Below are 20,808 nucleotides of genomic sequence, written 5' to 3' on the forward strand. Positions count from 1 at the left end.
TGCTTTCTGTGTTGTTGCCTTCTACAGTATGACATCCTTATTTGATATATGCATGTATGCTTGTACCATTTATTATACAGGAGCGAGATCTACTAAAAACATTCAAGATCTCATCAGACACTTTTGTAACATACATGATGACGCTAGAAGACCACTACCACTCGGACGTAGCTTACCACAACAGCCTCCATGCTGCTGATGTTGCCCAGTCCACACATGTTCTGCTCTCTACCCCCGCGCTGGATGTGAGTTACCTAATTTGAGCTATGTGCTTTGTGTTAGGCAGTCCTTGTGCTTAAAGGTGGGATGGCGGCTTAAAAGCACATAGGAGAGAAACCTTAAGCTGAGTCTATCGCCGGTAGAACTCAGACTTGCAAAAAGCAGTGTGGTGCCAGCTCTTTGGAGGGCTCAGTTTACTGCCAGGGAAATCACCATTAAGAAACTTCAGCAGCAGCTTTGCCTGTAATCTCTGTTCCATCGTAAAGAGCACATGCTGCGTGTAGACCTTTCTTCTGAGTAAATGTCTTGTCCTCAGAAAACTAATTGATAAAACACTTTTTTTTCTCTAAAGCAGCCTCCCAGACTTTGAGAGATAAAACACGAGGACTTTTCTGACAAATTTCTCTTTTCCTTCCTAGGCCGTCTTCACTGATTTGGAAATCCTTGCTGCAATTTTTGCAGCTGCAATTCATGATGTGGATCACCCCGGGGTCTCCAATCAATTTCTTATTAATACAAGTGAGTTCTGTTTCAAGTACAATAATAACTTCATCTGAAAACTTGGAAACTAATGGAAATGCATTTTCCATTATAGCAAGGTCACAAATTATGACTTTCGAACTGCATCGCTTTCTGAAAATATTGTGCAGTAAACTAGTTAGACATTTTGAAATAAAGCAATAATTAAAATGAAATTCCTAACAAAGGAAGCTATTGTAGTACAATTTGCAAAGCGCCCTTGAATCTTGTGAATATTACTACTTGCTAGCACATAATAATTCTTCCAGTCCTGAGTGCAAATGTTATCATTAATATAAGATAAATAATGCTATTGCTATTGACAATGATAAAGCCAAATATTGCGGTTCATACTGTGTTCTGCAACAGGCTAAGCATGTATCTTGATTCCAAAATATGGCTATTGTTGTTTTTTGGACAGTGTGTTTGCAGGATTCATGCTTTCTGTTGTCAGTGATTCTGAAGCCCGTAACTAAGTCAACCGAGTACTATTTTGTTTGTTAGAACTGAGCAAAGGGCTGTTTATATTATACGCATATGTGCTCAGATTAGAAAACCGCACGGTCTTGGCACACATGAAGCAAAAATAGAAAACTTTCCCCAATTTATTGCATACAGATAAACATTGCAGTATGCAGGGCAAGCATTTGCTGTTTGAAATCACACATTTCACGTGCTGGAGTCACATATTTGTGTCGCTTTGCTAGATTCCGAACTAGCCCTGATGTACAATGACGAATCCGTCTTGGAGAACCACCATCTTGCTGTGGGTTTCAAACTACTTCAAGAGGAGCACTGTGACATCTTCCAGAACCTGACCAAGAAACAGCGTCAGACGCTCAGGAAGATGGTGATCGACATGGTATGGACTATGCACACCCTGCTCCTCTTCCTAAACAAAAAACTGGTATGGTTGCCTGTACTGAGATCCTGTTTTCATTTCTGTAAAGGTATTGGCGACAGATATGTCCAAGCATATGAGTCTGTTAGCTGATCTGAAGACTATGGTGGAAACTAAGAAAGTGACCAGTTCAGGAGTCCTCCTTCTGGACAACTACACAGACAGAATACAGGTACGTCAGCCACGTTTCCTGGATTTTGTAGATTTTGTTCAGGATTGAAGAAACCATGCTCCTGCTTTTACTGTGGCTTTTAAATGGACCGTATATAGAAGCTACTGACCTGAATTTTCAGCAATCATTTTCTTCCGTTCTGCACCACAAAGAGGTACAAGGTGGTCCCATATCTTTTAGGTAAAGGGGATTATGTTTTTAACACTTAGAGCATAGAGCTGCAAACATGCACGTTCCTCTGAAGGTAATCTATAAGGCCGAGTTTTTGAGGGCTCCTGAATTTCCTTGCTGCTTTCTCCCATTTGTTTCTCCTGTTCAGAAAGTATAGTGAGGTTGCTATAACATTGCAAGATTACAAGAGTTTAATTTGTAACTCCATACCTAAAGAACTCTCTCACTGAGCTGAAATTAGTGCTGTACAATCTGTTCCCTATATAATCTAATCCTTGATTCACAGAAATGACAAAGCAGTACTGGAACAGGGTTATGTAGTTAGTAGGACAAGATACATCCTGATCTTCTCTCCACTTTGATGGCCAATTTCTTAAGAACAGACTCATGGGAAAACTCTCGTACATTTTTATTTAAGACTGCTGGTATTAAAACAGGTCACTCTGTTGCTGTCTAAATCCTTGCGGCCACAGTTAGTCAGGCACATTTTTTGTGTGTGTGGAAGGGATATTACTCATGTAATAAAGTAGGAGCATTTAACCATCTGAGAGCATGGAAGTAAATTTTGAATGGTGGGAAGCACCTGCATTCAAAAACAAACCTGCATGATGTAATTAACATTGCCACAACTGCACCCCGTGTAAACATCGAGTTTTCTGAAAAACGTATAGTACGTTTTACTTCTGAAGGGGACTATAGCAGCTAGTCTCATATACAGAGATGTTAATATTTTTATAGGCTGTTGCATAATCAAAGAGTCTTGTGGTTAAATGTTCTGAATTAAGCAAGCAGATACAGCTTGAAACCATCCTCTTTTTCCATTTGATTTTATGAGTTTTCTGATTAATGTAATTGCAGGTTCTCCGAAATATGGTACATTGTGCGGACTTGAGTAATCCCACAAAGTCTCTGGAGCTGTACCGGCAGTGGACGGACAGGATCATGGAGGAGTTCTTCCAGCAGGGAGACAAAGAGCGAGAAAGAGGAATGGAAATCAGTCCAATGTGCGACAAACACACAGCGTCAGTGGAAAAATCACAGGTAATTGGCCATAAGCTGCATTTTTGTACTGCCTAAGCTTGTATTTTTAAAGCAGAGACAAAATTCATCTGCTTTCTCTAGCACAATTAGGCAAACAGCCAGCCGTTCAGAGGGTTGGTTCTGATTGACCCTGACATTCAGCTGCGCCTGAAGCTCATATAGAGTGTCGAGGCTGCTCAGACTCCTTTATGTACCCCTCGGCATCTCCTCATTTCCAAATACGTGTTCATCTTGCTGTGTTTGTGTCCCAGTTTCTAGAGTGAGTTGGTTTCCTTTTGCTTCCCAGGCTTGAAAAGTGCAATTCTGATCTCCCCTTCCTTCTGCCAGGTCTCTTCTGCCTTCACACCCTCCAGGCTCCTTAATTAGCACCTCCTAAGCCTACTGACATTGCACCCCATGTTAGACATTTATAGCAATGCCCCCCTGCCCCCCATTGTGCTGCAGGATTAGGAGCTTCTCCCAGCTGAGATCTGCTTCAGGACACTGGAAAAGTCTGGATGTCAGTTGTTACTCAGCCTCGTGCGGAACAGTTTTCCAGTGCATGATCTGGCTGGTTAAGTTAGAGGTCTGATGGAGCTGCTGCGTGCTGGGTGAAGTCAAAGAAATATTTATTTATTTCAATACAAACCTTAAAAGGAGCTGGATATATCTTTCTCTTTTTTTTTTTTTTGAGATTAACTGGTTCATCCCTAGATTCATAGATTAAACAGTTTCAAGGTCAGATTTTGTTCTGACCTGTGTAGTGCAGGCTGTAAAATTTCACCCGGTTAGTCTGTAATGAAGCTAGTAATTTATGTTTGCCTAAACATATTCCAATCTTCATATAATGGTGTCTTGGTTGTTGTTTTTAAATGACTCGAGCAAGTCATCATCGAGGTTTTTCAGCTTGAATAAGTAACAAAATTGATGATAATTATTTCCAAATGTCCTCTTGGGCTAAGCCAAGTGGTTTCAAAATTATTCACTCAACCGCATGGTGATTTTGTTGGAAAAATCTGTCTTATTTGTTAACCTAACAAGAAGTGAATCCTTTGGCTAGGCTTGGCCAGAAAATGCCCATGTGCTCTGCATGTGAGCTCCAGTTAATTTTTTTGTTTCACATATGCACTTCACAGAGGTTCAAAAATGGCATTTTTGCTATGCAAAAAGAACAGGAATTGTACGGAATGGCTGCCATTGAAATCCAACTAGTGGCAAAGGAGAAAGGGAAGGGGCATGTCCATTCTGGAGCGAAACAAGGAATTGACTGGAAAATAGTATGCAAGTATTTCGAAGCTCTCAATGTTACCTCTTTACATCAAAGTATTTTAAGATCAGTGCTCAGCCATCTGGCCAGCTGTTCTGTGAAAGATGACCTTGTTATGAAGTGACCGATCTCTAGCCATTGGTGCTGTGTAGCCCTTGAGCGTTTTGGGTGGCGGTGAAGCCATCAGCTAACCATGCAGAACTTTTTTTTCCACTTTAAAAGTGCTCCGGAACATGTGCTGCAGGAAATTTTCATCACCTTTTTGTTTAAGCTGCCTCAACAGTATGTTACAATTGAATGTTAATGGTTCTATTGACATCCTGTTGTGTCTGAAGGAGGCATGTGTGATTTCCAAAGCAAACATCTGCACGTTGAGTCTGGCCCCTCTGAGAGCCATTTTCCTGCTGCACTGAAATGTTGTCCAGCGGAGCGAGGCGAAAAGTGACACATTCTGCCAAGACGGAAGAATTTCAATCCTCTTTATGGCCATTCAGTTTTCTCCATCCTGGACGTACGTCCTCTTAGTCAGACAATTGAAAAATGATTTAGCTCAGAGCTTACGCGCCAACCGGCGGAAGGACTGATGGACTCAGCCGCAACCCTCACTGTTTCCACCACTGGCACGTCACTCCATGGCAGTCGGGCAACAGCGGTCTGTCCGCCTTCTTGCAGGAGGAGTAATGCTTGGGATGAGCTGACCTGCTGTCCGCACTCTTTCCAAAACAAAATGAAAGGAAAGGAAAATCTCTACCAGGGCTGGCTCCGCAGAGAAACACAGTGGCTGCTTTGGCAGAGTAGAGGAGAAATGCTGAAGTGTTCAAAGTTGCAGGACCACGAAACAGTTCAGAATAGGTACAAACTACACACCGTAGTAAAATATATCTGAAGGCCAAACTTCAGTCCATAAAAGCAGTGACATTCGGTGTTAGGACGGCTGCTTGCCCTGGGAGCACTGGCGTTGTCACAGCTGCCAGCCACATGCATACCCTGGGGTAACGCCAGCGTTGCCACAAATGCAGCAGCCTTGTCCGTGGTCACCAGGGAATCCTATCCGAGACAGAGCAAACTCAGTGCTTAGAGTAGAGGCAATGATTGTCTAAAACACCTCTCTGCACTTACAGCTGGTGAGAGGCATCCATCAGTGGGATGCTCTGTCTTCAGAGTGATGGTTTGCCCCAACTTCTGCAGCGCAGGGATTGAGCTGCTAGTCGGGATGTTTAAAATCACGCCTGCTGCCAGGGATGAGATTGGCAGCTCTGTCGCTGAGTTTCCCTGTGGCTCCTGCTTTTAGTTAAACTTTCATCCAAGGTTTGATTTTGGACAAGATATCAAGCCAGTCCACCATTGCAGGTGCAGCTTTGGGTATCAGATGATTATGTCTGCAAGTAGATTGTGCTGGTTTGGGGACTTCGGGTATTTTGCTTGTAAAAATGATGTATTCACAGCATTTGAACATTTTAGACACCCATCTGCTCCTAGCTGTACCCTTCCCCTAAGAGTGCCTGTTCCTGTGTTTCTCAGGTGGGATTCATTGACTACATCGTCCACCCGCTCTGGGAGACGTGGGCTGACCTGGTGCAGCCCGATGCCCAGGACATCCTGGACACGTTGGAGGACAACAGGAACTGGTACCAGAGCATGATACCTCAAAGCCCGTCTCCTCCGCTGGAGGAGCGGGGCAGGGACTGTCAGAGCCTGATGGAGAAGTTCCAGTTTGAACTGACGCTGGAGGAGGAGGATTCGGATGGACCGGAGAAGGACAGCGAGAGCATCGGCTACTTCAGCAATACAAAGACGCTCTGCGTGGCCGACCCAGGGGAAGAGGATTCACAGCGGGAGGCGAACATAGAAATCGTGACAGAAGATACGTCTCCTGTCGACACATAATGTCCTGTACCTGTGTGAGTGGATTTTCGACACTTAATGAGCATGCAAGCAGTCTGACGGACTAGCCTGCAGCCTGGGTCTGAGGCCTGTGTCTAACATTGGCTGAAAGATCTTCCCAGCTACTTGAGATTGGAGTCAGGGTTAAAGATCGTGTAGTGAATGAATGCTCAGGAAATTAACAGATGATTTACCTTGTGGTTTAAGCCTTGTCAGCTAAGAGCATCGTGTTGTCCTGGAGCTGGCTTGGGTCGTGACTGAAGAGTAAATGACACACAACTGAGAGATTTTATACTGTTAGTTTTGGAATTTATACCAGTTAGACTGATAGAAACTACTGATTAATAACTCTCCATATAAACCTGTCCACCTGACCACCTGTCTGCAGACCTGTGTGCCTTCTTTGTAAACACTTTCATGTCTTTTCAAGAGTCTATTAATTAAATACATGGAGTTTAGTATAAAAAGCGACACAAAGTGTTTCAAAATTGACGGATACTTTTTTGATTCTTCCTGTTACAAGAAGCAGTCTTCCTTTTTTCATGGGCAATACCTGTCACTTTATTGCAGTTAATCACTTTTACAGGCTAAATAGAAGGGAAACCCTCTGTTTTGCATTACTGCACCTTTAATCGTCTTCTTAATACCCCAGGCGACCCGTTTAAAGTCACTTCATGCCATCGTGCACCATCTCTGTTCGCTTGCTAGGAATAACAGTGTTTTTTCCTCAAAGGGGTTTTATTTTTGTCGTGCGCAGGATAGAGGGTAGTTTGTTTCCATGGCACAGTGCAGTACATAATATAAGTAAGCGTGATAAGGCAGCGTGATGCGTGTTCTCCCTCGGCAGCTCCTTGGCTCAGTGGAAGTTGCACGCTCGGGTATTTGTGTTTCTCTCGCCTATCGTTCACGTTTCCTAGGTTTAGGTCCACCGTCCTCCTCCTGCACTGCCTTGAGCTCTAACACCTCCATTACTGTTTATAACAGTGTATTTATTATGTAATGTATATACTGTAATGTTTTGTAAGTTATTAATTTATATGAATTAACATCGCCTGTCGGCGGCGGCGTTAATTGTGTAGAAAACTCGGAATAAGAGTTGCCTTTTTTTCTTGTAACCTTTTGTATTGCATAAAATCCAAGAACCTGAACATAGCTGAAGAGACAGACGCAACCCAGGAAGGGCATTTGGGTAGCAGCCGCCCGCGGGGGGGTTTGGCTTCACAGCGAGCCGGGGGGAACCGAACCCCGGGGCAGCAGGCGAGCACGTGGAAGTGTTGGAAACCTGGGGGGGGAACTCCCCCCCCCCCCCCCAAAAAAAAAGAACCCCCCCCCCGTGAACGGGCCGGCTTTTAAATGTCATGTTCCAATTTCTGAACAACCCAATGTGAATTTCTATGACAAAAATGTGAACTGATGTAATAATTGTGCTGTGAAACTTCTGACAAAGCTTGTCCGGCATCGTGAGCGGTGTCAATCTCAGTTTGTAAAATATGTTTCAAGCTTTTGGTCCAACTTGTGACTAACTAGTTAATGAAAATAGCACAGTTGTGCATGATCAATGGGTTTGTATGTCTGTTGAACACTGCATTGTTCCAGGTGGTTATTTTATTGTTTCCAAAAGTTTCACACAATGTATGTTATAGTATTATATATTGTGTTCAGATGCATTCTTAAGAGATTTTTATATGAAGTGAATAAATGAAAGCATGACCCTGCCTGTGGCTCTTCGTGCTGATTTTTTTATCGGGTCGGCATGGGCGGTATCTCAGCCGCAGGTGAAGGCGGCTGCGCTCGCTGTGCCGGGCTGGGACCCGGCCGGCACCACTGGTGCGGCAAAACCGGACCCTCCCGTGGCCGAAAGCCAGCGGACAGGCAGAGCCCTTCTCTTAGGAACGGGAGGAGAAGGGGTTCTGTGGCCGGAGGCCACGGACGCTCTCTCCATCGTGCCGGCTGCGAGACCTTCTCCTTCCTGAGCGGCAGCCGGCGGCGCAGCGGGGCCGGTGGCGGTGGCAGCGGCGACAGGAAGGCGGTGCAGACAGGAAGGCGATGGCCGTGGCCGGCAGCGCGGCCTTCGCCCGACGCGGGGCGGCACCGGGGCCAGCTTGCGGGCTGCTTTCATGTCCTGGCCTGACCCAAAACAACAGACTTTCCAGTAAAAAAAACATCCTGCTGGCAGGCGGTGGGGGGAAGAGGGGATGGCGGGGACCCGCAACACCTCCCGGGGTTTCACACAGCACCTTGCCAGGGTTTTAACCACTGGTGAGAACTTCTAGGTGGTGCTCGTGCCAATTTCTCTTTTCCAAAGCGTTCGCCTCTATGCATCGTTTACACGCGCCGTCGCTGTGGCGGCTGTGTCCGGCTGTGCCCGGCACCCTGCCCGTGGCTCCTGGGGATGTGCAGAGATGGGAAACGGCTTATCGGGCTGGAAAAACGTGTGCAGTCCTGGGTGGAGACTGTGGCCACCAAGGACAGACAGCGCAGAGCCAAAGTTGCAGGTGAAGCAGCAACCCAGAGCCAGCAGACGTGTCGGGGGGAGGTGGCGTGCCCACCGGGTGCTCTGCCCCGGCCCCCTCCCCTCGCCCGTGCTGCCCTCCCCTCCGCCAGCCTTCGCTTCCTTTCTTTCCTTTCCAGTGACCTAGTTCTGCCAGGCAGCGGCTTCGTCAGTACATGCAAACACGGTGGTGTCGCTCTGGCACTGAAATAACAGCCTCCTTTCACTTCTCCTTCTCAGCAGCAGCAGAGAAAATGCTCCGACGGCAGCTACGTTGCAAAACTAACCCAAATCCCCCGTTTTCCTTGCAGTTTTGGGGTGGGAAATCCCAGTTCAGGTGTGGGATGGCTTGCTGGCTCAGTTTTCCTCCTTTCCTCGGGGGGGGCAAGCAACGCGTCTTGGCCCTGCTTTACCGCCCTCACGTCCAAAACTCCCTCTGGCCCCGAGCACCCCGTGGGGTTTGCATGGTTTCCCTTCAGCATCGGAAGCACGTCCGCATGCAGGCAGCGATGCGGTGCTTCCTCCTGGCTCGTTAGCAGCCCGGATGGACGATGCGGGTGGGTGCCAGCTCCCCCTCCCCAGCGGTCCTCCTGCGGCTGCAGCCCTGCTGCCTCCTGCCTGGGGCTGGGAATCGCCGCTGCTCAGATATTGGGGGAAAAACAGGATGAAAAACAAAACCTGCAGCAAAACAGGGTGCAGAAAGTGTGCCTTTCCAGCGACGGGGGGGCTCCCAGGTCTGCAACTGGGGCGTGCAACCAGCTGTGCAACCCGGGCGTGCAAACAGCTGTGCTACCATTGTGTGCAACTGCGGCGTGCAACTGTGGCGTGCAACCGTGGCGTGCAACTGTGGCGTGCAACCAGAGACTGCAGTTGTGCAATTGGGGTTTGCTCTGCAGGCTCACTGGTGCTGGGTCCAGGAGGGGCTGGGGTGTGTGTGGATTTGATGGTGCGGGACCCAAGCCCAGCTGGGGGGGCTCAGGACCTCCAGCCTGGGGGCCACAGGATAAGAGGGACCACACGCTGTCCCCTCCTTGCTGCCCGCGTTAGTGACAGATGTCACCATCAGCCCCCACTTCAGCGGTGGCCGAGTGGCAGCCGTCCTTGAGGACATAGTTTCCCGCTGAGGCCACAGAGCTGGGTTTTCAGGGGGGATTTCCAGCAGCTCTAAACCCGCCCGTGGTCCTCGGTCCTGGGCACGAGCCGCTGTTCGCTCTAGGAGCGGAGCCGGCGCTTCCCGGCAACGCAGGGATGAGGGTCCGCGGAGCCCCCGCCGCTGCCAGGAAACTTCTGACCCGGAGGTCGGCGTTGTTAATAGAAACCATGATGCAAAGAAATAAAATAAAAAGCCAGCTCTCAGCTCTGTTGCTTTTTCCCATGCCGTAGAGGCGCTGTGCCTGCTCTCCTGGGTGTGGGGCTGGTTTTCCGTGTTCTTTTTCCCCCCTGGTCCGTAGGACTTAGGGATGAGTGTGGGCATTTCCACCTGCCGTCCACCGCAGCGATGCACGCCGGCGGCTGCGAGCCGGTGCTGGTCCCTGCACCCGAGCCACTCGCGGTGTTCTCCACCAGTAAAGTGTTGAAGAAACTCGGGTTTCTTCCAAGGAAATGCTTCGAGAATGCGGATTTCTCATCCGAGTAACGAGTTTTGTGCCAAGCCATCGGACTGGCCTTTTGGGGTGTCCCGTGCCCGTCACCGCAGGCCTGGCTGGGGACAAGGACGCAGGTCCCTGCGCTGGGGCCACCAGACGCTGAATGTCAGGATGCCTGAAGCCACAGCAACCGCTTTGGGTTTGCACACACAGCAAAAACACCTTTAGAAATGTGCTTTTATTGCAACGGGTGCTCGGTGCCCGGAAGCCAAATGCTTCTGCTCACGTTTCACCCCCCCCGCAAGGTTTGCTTCACGTCCATCACGTTCCCATGGGGGACGCCCCGCGTCCCTGAGCACACCGTGGTCCATGGGCCTGCGTCCCTCTGTGCCAACCAGCGGGATGGAGCGTTTCCCAGGTTAAAATCCAACCGTAAGGATTTGCAAAGTGCTGGAAGCGGTTTGCTAGCTGAGGAGATTTGGCTTTGAGTTCACCTAAATGTCCTACAGGTGAAAAAAAAAGAAATGAAAATCTGAAGCGTTGACAGTTTTATAGTCAAAAACAGGAAGGAGGTGGGGGCTGGCGCACAAAGCACAGATTTTATCGAGTCTGCGGTGCTGGAACGGAGCCCGAGGGCTCACGGCACCGGTAACCTCCGTGCGAGGGGGAGGTGGGCATCCCGGTCCAGCCGCGGGGCCACCGGCTGGGAAGGACAGGGCAGGTCGTGGCCCAGCTGATGCGCTCTGTGTCAGCTGTGCTGCTGTGGTTTCAGATGTGTTCCCGTGGTTTAACCCTCCCAGGACTCCCCTTCCGAGCTGTTGGGCTGAGCGGCCCCAGGCTCTGCTGCAGCTGGGGCGCCCGTGGGGCTGAGGGCACGCGGCGACACAAGGAGCTGGGCCCCGAAGGCGCCCGTCCCCGAGGGCTCCCCGTCCCCGGGGGCTCCCCCATCCCCGCCACGGGATGCACCCCCATTGCAGGGGCAGGCCAGGCTCTGCAGCCCCCCCCCCCCAGCCCGGAGCGGGCTGTCCTGGGACACCCGTCGGCATTACGGGGTCACCCGCCCCGTGACACCAGTGGGAGCGCTGGGACTCGCAGCTTGTGCTGGTGACGCGGTTACGCGCGGGGGGCCAAACGCTGCCTTCGCTCACGGCAGCCGGGCCGGCTGTGGTTCACCCCCTCCCCGCCCCCAACACCCGGTTTGGCACTGTTTTGGGGGGCTGCAAGGGTGCTGGTGAAGAGCTGACCCACGGGGGGACAGTGGGACCGGCCTGGGGACATCCCCACCCCCACGGCAAGCTTCTCATTGCAGAGAGGAGATTGCTGCGATTAAAAATACACATTGCAGAAGGGGTGGGTCCCATGCGGGGTCCCCGGGTCCCCCCCGCCCCCATTGCTGGTGCTGGAAGCAGCTTCTGTCGGGGCCAAGCAGAGGGTTTGGGTTGCACGAAATAGTTTTGGTTCGTTTCTCCCTTTGCCCCCCTCCCACCGAGCTGCCTGGGGTGGGCCCTGCGAGTGGCTGCTCCGGGGTGCACCATGCTGCGGTTTGGGGTGCAGCCTGCCACATGTTGGGGTGCATCACGCTGCATTTTGGGGCTGCCGTGCTGACCAGGGGAGGGGGCCACCGCCACGCTGCAGAGGGGTTTCAGTCTGTGACAACGGCAGGGCCAGGCAGCCGTTCCCAGGGAGCGCGGGTCCCCACGTCACGGGGCTCAGCCCGCTGCAGCGCCTGCTGCCAGCCCCATCCTGCCTGCACACAGCTGCCTGCTCAGCTGCACAGCTCCCATCCTGCCTGCACAGCTGCACAGCTGCACAGCTCCCATCCTGCCTGCACAGCTGCACAGCTGCACAGCTCCCATCCTGCCTGCGCACGGTTGCCTGCACAGCTCCCATCCTGCCTGCACAGCTCTACAGCTCCCATCCTGCCTGCACATGGCTGCCTGCACAGCTGCACAGCTCCCATCCTGCCTGCACAGCTCCCATCCTGCCTGCACAGCTCTACAGCTCCCATCCTGCCTGCACATGGCTGCCTGCACAGCTGCACAGCTCCCATCCTGCCTGCACAGCTCCCATCCTGCCTGCACAGCTCTACAGCTCCCATCCTGCCTGCACACAGCTGCCTGCACAGCTCCCATCCTGCCTGCACAGCTCTACAGCTCCCATCCTGCCTGCACACAGCTGCCTGCACAGCTCCCATCCTGCCTGCACATGGCTGCCTGCACAGCTGCACAGCTCCCATCCTGCCTGCACAGCTCTACAGCTCCCATCCTGCCTGCACACAGCTGCCTGCACAGCTCCCATCCTGCCTGCACATGGCTGCCTGCACAGCTGCACAGCTCCCATCCTGCCTGCACAGCTCCCATCCTGCCTACACAGCTCTACAGCTCCCATCCTGCCTGCACACAGCTGCCTGCACAGCTCCCGTCCTGCCTACACACGGCTGCCTGCACAGCTGCCCAGCTCCCATCCTGCCTGCACAGCTCCCATCCTGCCTGCACAGCTGCCCAGCTCCCATCCTGCCTGCACACAGCTGCCTGCACAGCTCCCATCCTGCCTGCACACAGCTGCCTGCACAGCTCCCATCCTGCCTGCACACAGCTGCCTGCACAGCTGCCCAGCTCCCATCCTGCCTGCGCACAGCTGCCTGCCCAGCTCCCATCCTGCCTGCGCAGGGCTGCCTGCACAGCTGCACAGCTCCATCTGCCGAGGCCCCAGCCCACTGCACAGCGCAGCGAGCGCGGCAGGACGCTGCGCAGCCGGGCCGTGCACGGGTGGGATGGCCACTGCGGGGGACACGGCTCGGACACCCGGTGGGGACACGCGCAGCAGAGACACCGGCAGCAGGGACGTGCACAGCGGGGTCATGCACAGCAGGGACACGCGCAGTCGGGGGCCAGCACAGCTGGAGCCATGCACAGCTGGAGCCCCAGGCAGCTGGAGCGGCTCATGGCGGGACCCCAAACAGCTGGAGAGCTGTCCAGCTGTGGTCCCACACAGCCAGGGCCGTGCACAGCTGGAGCGGTGCAGAGTTGGAGCTGCGTACTGCCGGGGGCGTGCAACGCTGGGGACCTCGCACAGCTGGAGCGGGTCACAGCTGGAGCCCTGCACAGCTGGAGACTGAGCATAGCCGGTGCTTGAGCACAGCTGGATCCCCACACAGCTGGATTCCTGCACAGCTGGAACCCCGCACACCTGGGGCAGTGACTCCAGGCCCGCTTCGGGGTGCTCACCTGTGGGGATGTCTCTGCCTTTTCTGCCACGCTGCACAGATGTTTCCCCGCACGCACCCCTGCCCTCTCCCCGCTCCAACGTGCTCCAGCATCGCTCCCTCCTGCTCCGCAGCAGCTCACGGTTCCGCATTCGCTGTGCTGATGTGCAAGCGCAGCTGGCCGGCCCCAAACACGCCAGCCACAGCCCAACTTCTTTACCTCCCACCTTCTCTTCCTCCCATCTCACACGCACCGCCTGCAGCTCCCACACTTTTTTTTTTACTTACTACATGGATCTTGCAGAAAAATCTCTGTTTTTTTTTTACAAGGGAGGGATAAATGTTTCCTCCCCGGAAATGTGGGCCACGTTGCTGGCGGCTGGAGGACGCATTCACATGAAGTGTATTTATGGGTGCTCCACCAAATGTGACATTGCCTCCACATCGAAGGTGGGGAGTCATGAGGTTACACGCTGGAGCAGCAATAATGCCGAGCATTTGACTTCCATTCGCCCTGAACTAGGCCGGCCATCGTCTCTCCCCGCAGACCCCGCGCCGGGCTCTTGGGCAGGGTGGGCATCATGCCTGTGCAGCAGGAGCACCCCAATCCCTGAGCAACCCCCATCTGCAGCACAATACAGGTAAATCCTCGCAGCAGCCCCAAAGCGTGCTCTTAGGGCTGGGGGAGCGCGCCCCGGAAGCAAAGGTAGGAGGGTTTCACAGCAGAAACGTGGTAAGAATACTTTCAGCATTAAAGGAACATATTTTTTTCCATAACCTCATTCTCAGCTGAGCTACTTGGGTTGAAACCTTCCCCAAAAAAGAAAAAAAAGGAAAAAAAAATCAGCCCGAGGCGAGCAACCGTCAGAAAGCGGCAGCGGGACTGGGTGGTGCCCGGCTGCGGTGCTGGGGAGCAGGATGTGCTCCCCGAGGGCGCCCATGCCAGCTGCATCTCCGGCCGAGCTGCACCCACCCGTGCAGCAAGGGGGGCTCCCCCCTGCCCCGGGTTTGACCGGACCCATGTGGGTTGTGCCGGTTCGGGTCCGTGAGGGTACAGCAGAGCCCTGCTGCTGCCAGGGAGGAGCGCGGGTTTGCTCCTGCGTGGTCAGGGCGGTTGGGGGTTTTAAACTAAATTAATAAGCCATCGCACCTAGAGGGAAAAACGTGTTTGGAATATGGTTGGATTTGCCGGGGGTTCCCAGGGCTGTGCTCACCCGCTCCCCTGGCACCGTGGGGAGAAAAGCCCCCGCGAGCCGGCGCCGGAGCAGAAACCGGGTGCTAGGCAGCGTGTCTTGGGCTCCTTTGGTTTTATTTTGCTGCAGATCGCAGGTAATCCCGGTCTTGTTCTCTGATTTTTCTCCCCTTGCTAACTGATACTCTAATTAAGCTAATGCTTAAACTGCGGGGAAGAGGGGAACAGCGCAGGAGCTCGGAGCCTGCTTTTATTTGTGCTGATGTCTAACGAGGCAACGGTGTCCAGACACATGAAGTTCCTTTGAAATGCCCACAGCTGACACCGTCCCTATAAAGTTGATTTTACCTTCGACAGCTGACGCCTGCTTGGCCCCCCGCGTGCTGCTGAGCCTCCCTCTGCACCCCTGGGGTGCAGCATTTCGAGTGAAATGAACGCCTCTTTGGGCAGGATTGGATGAAATGGTATTTTTGGGGCGTGCAGCCGGGTCTCCCTTCCCGCACCCGATGGGGACCCTGGCTGCAATGCGGGGCGGTGGGGTGCCCCCAGCCCGGCAAGGCGTGGGGAGCCGGGGTGCGGTGGTGACCCCCCCACCCCAGGCTCGGGGGTACATGGGGAAGCCCATTCCCATCCTGGAAGCGTGCTCGAGGCTGATCAAACCCAAAATGGGCTCCATAATATTTAGGACCAGGCGTGTGGTGTGAGGTGGGGCTGCTGGCTGCAAACCCCCGTGTCTGTGGGGCGCGCCAGGGCTTTTTCAGTGATCCGGAATGCCTTCTTTTAACAAAAAAAAAAAACAAAACCAAACCAAACCAAAAAAACCCCAACCAACCAAAAAAAGCAGTTAACAATATTCCACAGTTGGGCGGTGTGTCCCTTTCAGGCCCAGAAACGGTGACAGCCTGGGGATGTGCAGGGCTGCGGCGGCCCCAGGGGCAGGGTTTGGCTCAGAGCCCCCCATGTGTCGTGTGTGTCCCCCCACCCCATGCCGGAGGGTGACAGGGCTGGAGCATCCCCCCCCTGCCCCCCGGCAGCCCTCAGCTGCGCCTCGTCCCCGGCCGGTGTGGTGCTGGGGCAGCTCATTAACCTGATTAGCCCCTGATAAGCCCCTGATTAGCAGGGGGGTGGGCTCCTGGTGTAGGGGAGGTTGCTGAGAGGAAGAGGAGGGAGCAGGTGAAGGTGAGTTTGGTGTGGTGCATGCAGAAGGCGTCCCTCACGCCCGGGGGGAGGTGGGTTTCGGTGCTGGCGAATGGGCGTTTCGGAGCTGGCATCTCCATGCAGCGCGGTCTGCAGCGATGCGGAGCAGGAATCGGGCTGGCTGGGCAGAGCAGGGCGCAGGGTGTGTGCGGGGCTCCCACCCTGCCTTTGCACCCCAGGGCGTAGCCTGATTACCTCTGTTTACATGATCGCTATTAAATAAGGCGGTTGGCTCCGGCAGCGTAAAATCGCTCCTCGAGCGTGCAGGTTGTGCCTCCGCTCCGCCAACACCCCTGTGCCGCAGGGGCACCCGCTGCCGCTCGCTGGAGGGGCCCTGCGTGGCAAAATGTGAGTTTTTGGGGGCACCGAGCGGGGCCGCCCACTCCAGCCCATGGGTGCGTGCCGCCCCCCGTGTCCTGCTGGCGCCCGGCGATGGAGGCGGCTGGTCCCAGGAGCCGCCGCGGTTGGTTTTGGGGGAACGAGTGCCCGTTCCCAGCCCTGTCGTGACTTGTGCTGTGGTCGCGACTGGGGGGTTGCTCGCACCCAAGGGTGGTTTGGGGTTGTGTGGGATGCTGCTGGGCTGGTTCCCAGCCTGGGCTGGCTGCTCTGGGGGACGCTTGGCAGGGTGCGGGGTGCCTGGCAGGGCGCCGAGCGTTTTGTGGTGCGCTCCTCGGGGGAGCGGCGTCGTTGTGTACCCCCCGGGCTGTTTCCCTGCGTGCTGGCAGGGGCAGGCACCGGGGCGAGGGGCGGCACGTGGGGAAGCGTGGGCAGGAGCAGGGCTGGGGGGTGCCGGGGGTGCGGCGTGCGCTTGTGCCGCGTTCTGCTCCTGTTGCACCCCCAGCGAGCCTCCTCCGTGCTAAGGACTCGCTGTCCTCCGTGTCTGGAGGAGAGCTGAGTGTGTTGGGTCTCCCATTAGACGCACGATAAGCGCGTTTTACCCAGCGCTGCCGGGCAAACCGGCACCCCATCCGGCTCTGCCGCCTCTCTGGGCGCGCGTCCCCCCACGGGCTGTGGCACCGCGGGCGAGGGCTGGCTCCCACCTCCCTCCTCGGAGCAGCTCGCTGAGATGGAAAGGACCCAGCAGCTCTTTGTGCCTGGGAAAACGCGGGATGAATAGAGCAAAAAAAAACTAATAGAGCAGAAGGTAACGGGCTTTATTGTGGAGCGAGGAGCAGCTGCGTCCTGAAAGGGGCCCTGTGCCCGGGGACGCGGGGCGGGTGCTGCTCCTCTCCCCCGGCCAGGCCAGGCCGGCCCGCGGTCCCCGCTGCTGGTGGCGATGGTGGGCAGGAAGGGGTGAGCGGGGGGGCTGGCAGGGCTCGTTCCTGTGCGCTCCAAGAGCTGGTCCAGCCCCGCTCCCACCGGGGCGCAGCGGGCGCACGTGCGATGCTCTGGCCGTGCAAAACACCATGCGGGGTGGCCGAGCCTGGCGGCATCTCGGGGCACAGGCTTTTTTGGTTCGGTTTTCCAGGCAGCAGCGTTTCCGAGGAGTCTGTGCGAGGGCGTTTGGCGCTCGGGACGCGGCGGATGGGCCGTCTGCCTCCGCACCCTCCCGAGCTCGCGGGAGACTTGGGCGAGATGCTCCTGGTGGGGCCCTGCATCCCCCAGCCTCCTTCCCTGGTAGGGAGAAGCCTTTCGAGCAAGGAATCTCGTAAATACGTCGCTTTATTGGAGCCCAAATGGCAGCCTGTGCAAGGGCTTGGGTTTGTCTTTAGCTGCCCTGCAGCAAGGCACAAACGTCCGCGCTGGCGGTGAGACTCCTGCGTGCCGGGATTGATAACGTCCAGCACACCGACCTCGCGCGCCCTGCACGGGAGGAACTAATTTTACAGGGGGACGGGCAAATGGTTGAACTTTGTTGGGAAAGTCTATTTTGCAGGTGATGGGGGAGAGCAGAGCTCCGGAGCGCAGCGTGGCGATGGGAGCTGCGGGTAACGGGGCTGCCGGGCGGGGTCTGGCCCTGTCGCTGTTTCCACCTGGAACCGAGAAATGGATGAGCTGATTTTTAATAAAGGTTTAATTACGGTTTAGCGAAAGGGTTGCGGAGCCGCGTACGCGGAGATGTAAACAATCCACCGGCTGCCCGTTGCTGCTGTTAATGCTGGGGGATTTGCCAGGGCCAGATCCTGCGCGGGGATGAGTCTGGCGGATTGGAGCTTTATTTAGCAAATCCCCGTCCGTGCTGCGCCCCATGCTCCCCGGGGCTCCGTGTCCCCGGCCGGGGGACAAACCGGGCTCCTCCGCTCCCGCGGTGCCTGTCACATGTACCTAAAGCATGACTCTGCTCGGATATGAGTAATGCACTCCGGTGACTCATTTTCTGCCTTTTTTTTTTTTAAGGCCATTGACTTTGTCTGTGGATTTTTACTTGTGGCTTCCTAACACGTATCCTTCAGGAGCGGCCTGAGATTTCCAGCACTTTTGCTGAGAAATGTCCATGTCTCAGCTAGCGTGGTTGGAAATCATTTGGAAATCCATAAATACCAATTTTACCTTGAAATGTGAGAGGGGTTTGCCGGCACGCTGCCCTCCCCGGGAGATGGGTGTGCTCCAGCGACGACCCGGCTCTCCGGGCGTTGGGAAGAGCCCAGTGCAGGGAGCAGGTTCGTGGTGTCGTTAGCGGGGGAGTTAATTTTGCCCTCAGGAAGATGAGTTTCGGTCTTGCCACATGGCAGGGATTATTTCATAAGGTCGAGACACCCCGCGGAGCCGACCAAAGCTGGAGCCGCGCTGCGTTAGCAATAACCCACGGGTTCCCACCCGCACTCGTGCAGCGATGCAGGCTGCCAGAACTCAGCGCTGAAATGGAGGGATTTGGTGAAGATAAGCCATTTCCCCCTTGCCCAGCTTGGGAGGGGGTTTGCAGGGGAAGCTACAGCTCTCCCCGCTCGTTGAAGGCACAGGAGCCCTGCCGAGGAGCAGCGCAAGAGCTGTGGGAGGTGGGCTGCCACGTCTGTCCCGGCCGGAGAGCTGCTGGGATGCGGGATGGCTCCAGCAGCTCCATGAACATCAGAGGATCCGTGTTATCTTGGTGCATCCGGGAGGGGTTTGGGGACCCAGGTGTGTGCCCATCACCTGGGCATCCTGCCACGTGTGCCAGCCTGGTTCCGCGGGGTGTTTCGGGGCTGGGCTGGGGGGGCAGTGGAACAACGTTCAGCGCGTTGCGCTCGCCCTGGGATTACAAACGGATTTGTCGGAGGCGCTGGGCACCCTTCCCTGCGACCCCGCGCTGAAAACACAGGCAGCTGGGACAGGTCGCAGCAGCTCCTCGCGGGGATTAACCAAACCATCTGTTAAATAATCCCGTCCCTCCGCCCGGCACGTGGGGGCATTTCTCACCGGCTGGGGTGGGCGAGGGCTGGGGATGCGCTCGACGTCGGAGACTCTGCGGCACTGAAGCTCATCTCTGCTCTGGTGTATCCAAACCCTCAGAGGTGCTTGGTTTTTGGATTATTTTAATGGGGAAAAAGGAAGGGGTTTAATGGGGGGAAAAAATTGCTGTGGGGTTGTTTGGGTTTTTTTTAATGGAAAAAATGGTGCAGGTATTGCTGTCCCTGCCTGTGAGCAGGGTGAAGTCCTGAGAAATGCGTGTGGCTGGCTGGGATGCTGCTACAGCAGGTGATGCAGGGTGCCAGGTAGAAGTTAAGTTTCCATCACAGGTACGAGGTCACACCAAAAAGCCCCGTTTGAGAGCGCCGAAATGGGCTGGTTGTGCTTGAAACGAAGCCGTTGTGCCCGGCGGGGAGCAGAGGTGGGGGCAGGCAGCTCTTCCACGCGTGCAGGTTGGCGCTGATGGTCGTAATCCCCAGCGTCTTTGGGCGCTGAGCTGCGGTGGTGGCCTCGGGGACAGACCCACGTGCGCCCCGGGTGTCCCCGCCGTCCCTCGCAGCGGTGGGTGCCGTTTCAGATGAGCACGCCAGGGACGTGGCTCCGCAGCCGTGCATGGCGACTAGTTCAGTGCAAGCGCAAGAGGCTTAAAAGCATCTTTTCCTGCCAGCAAAAAAAGAATATAAGCAAACTTTTGGAGTTGGTCAAAGTCAATTTTGCCAGAACCAATTCTGTATTGCACTTGTTTTCTGGGGTGTCTGCCCCCTGTAACTCCTGCACGGCGTTACCTGTCACCTCCACCCAAACTGCCCCTGCCCTCGTAGCAGCTCTGAGCAACAGCGTGCAAGGGTCGCACACCCCAACGGGGGGGCTGGGGGGGGCTCGGCTCTGTGCCAGGGGGTGCGGTGCCTGGCAGAGAGAAATGGGGGGGACGTGGCAGTTTGCTGGGACAGGCTCGTAGCGCCTGGCTCCGGTGGCATCTCCCAGGGCAGCCGTGGCAGCAGCCGCCGCGGGGATGGTGGGGGGGTTCCCAGGCAGAGGCTGGGGGTCAGCTCTTGCAGCTCCCCCCACCCTCCCCGGCCTCTTTTGTTCCCCGCTCCGGCGATGCTTCGGCCGCTCTTCACGCGAAATTAATTCCCAGGCGCTCTTAGAAGGCAGTCGGGGCGGGGGAGACATTTCTCCCGCATCATCCTTTCGGGGCTAATTGCTGGCGATGTGACGTCAGCCCCACGGATTTCTCTCTTGAATGGCTGCGGGAGAGGCGAGCAGGGCCCAGCACCGCGGATGTGCATCCCAGCTCGCAGCCCTTCTGCTCGCCCAGCACGGTGCTGCCAGAGCGAGCTCCGCTGCCTTATCCAGGCTGGATTTATATACATATATTTTTTTTTATTATTTTTTTTTTTCCCCCCACTTCCCGGCCGGTCTCCCCGCACGCTCCTAATCTGACAGCGCCCGGGAATTAATCTGGCTCCCCCAGCCGCTGCAATAGGATTAGAGGGAGGGGAAGTGCGTCACGAGGTACGAAGAGGGGTTACGCTTTTGGTGAAAGTGAGGGGGGGGGGAAGAAAAATGGGAAATAGGTTGGTGTGTTCCCGGAGGGGGGGGTTGTGTCGGGAGCGAGCACGCATGTGACGAGGTGCGGGGCGGGAGGGACCGGCTG

At 55.0% G+C, this 20,808-nt stretch overlaps 1 protein-coding gene across 6 annotated transcripts in view; it reads left to right on the forward strand.

Moving 5' to 3' along the window:
• PDE4B (phosphodiesterase 4B) overlaps positions 1-7,868 on the forward strand; it is a 213,670-nt gene extending 205,802 nt beyond the window's left edge. For all 6 annotated transcript variants that reach the window (XM_054834236.1, XM_054834237.1, XM_054834235.1 and 3 more), the window contains 6 exons: positions 81-245; positions 639-738; positions 1,446-1,600; positions 1,689-1,811; positions 2,841-3,023; positions 5,791-7,868. In XM_054834236.1, the coding sequence (XP_054690211.1) occupies positions 81-245; positions 639-738; positions 1,446-1,600; positions 1,689-1,811; positions 2,841-3,023; positions 5,791-6,156 (1,092 nt within the window). In that variant the 3' untranslated portion in view covers positions 6,157-7,868. The remainder of the gene's footprint in view (positions 1-80; positions 246-638; positions 739-1,445; positions 1,601-1,688; positions 1,812-2,840; positions 3,024-5,790) is intronic.
• The last annotated feature ends 12,940 nt before the right edge of the window (positions 7,869-20,808 follow it).

This window comes from Grus americana, chromosome 8 (genome assembly GCF_028858705.1).
Source record: "Grus americana isolate bGruAme1 chromosome 8, bGruAme1.mat, whole genome shotgun sequence".
Taxonomy (NCBI): Eukaryota; Metazoa; Chordata; class Aves; order Gruiformes; family Gruidae; genus Grus; species Grus americana.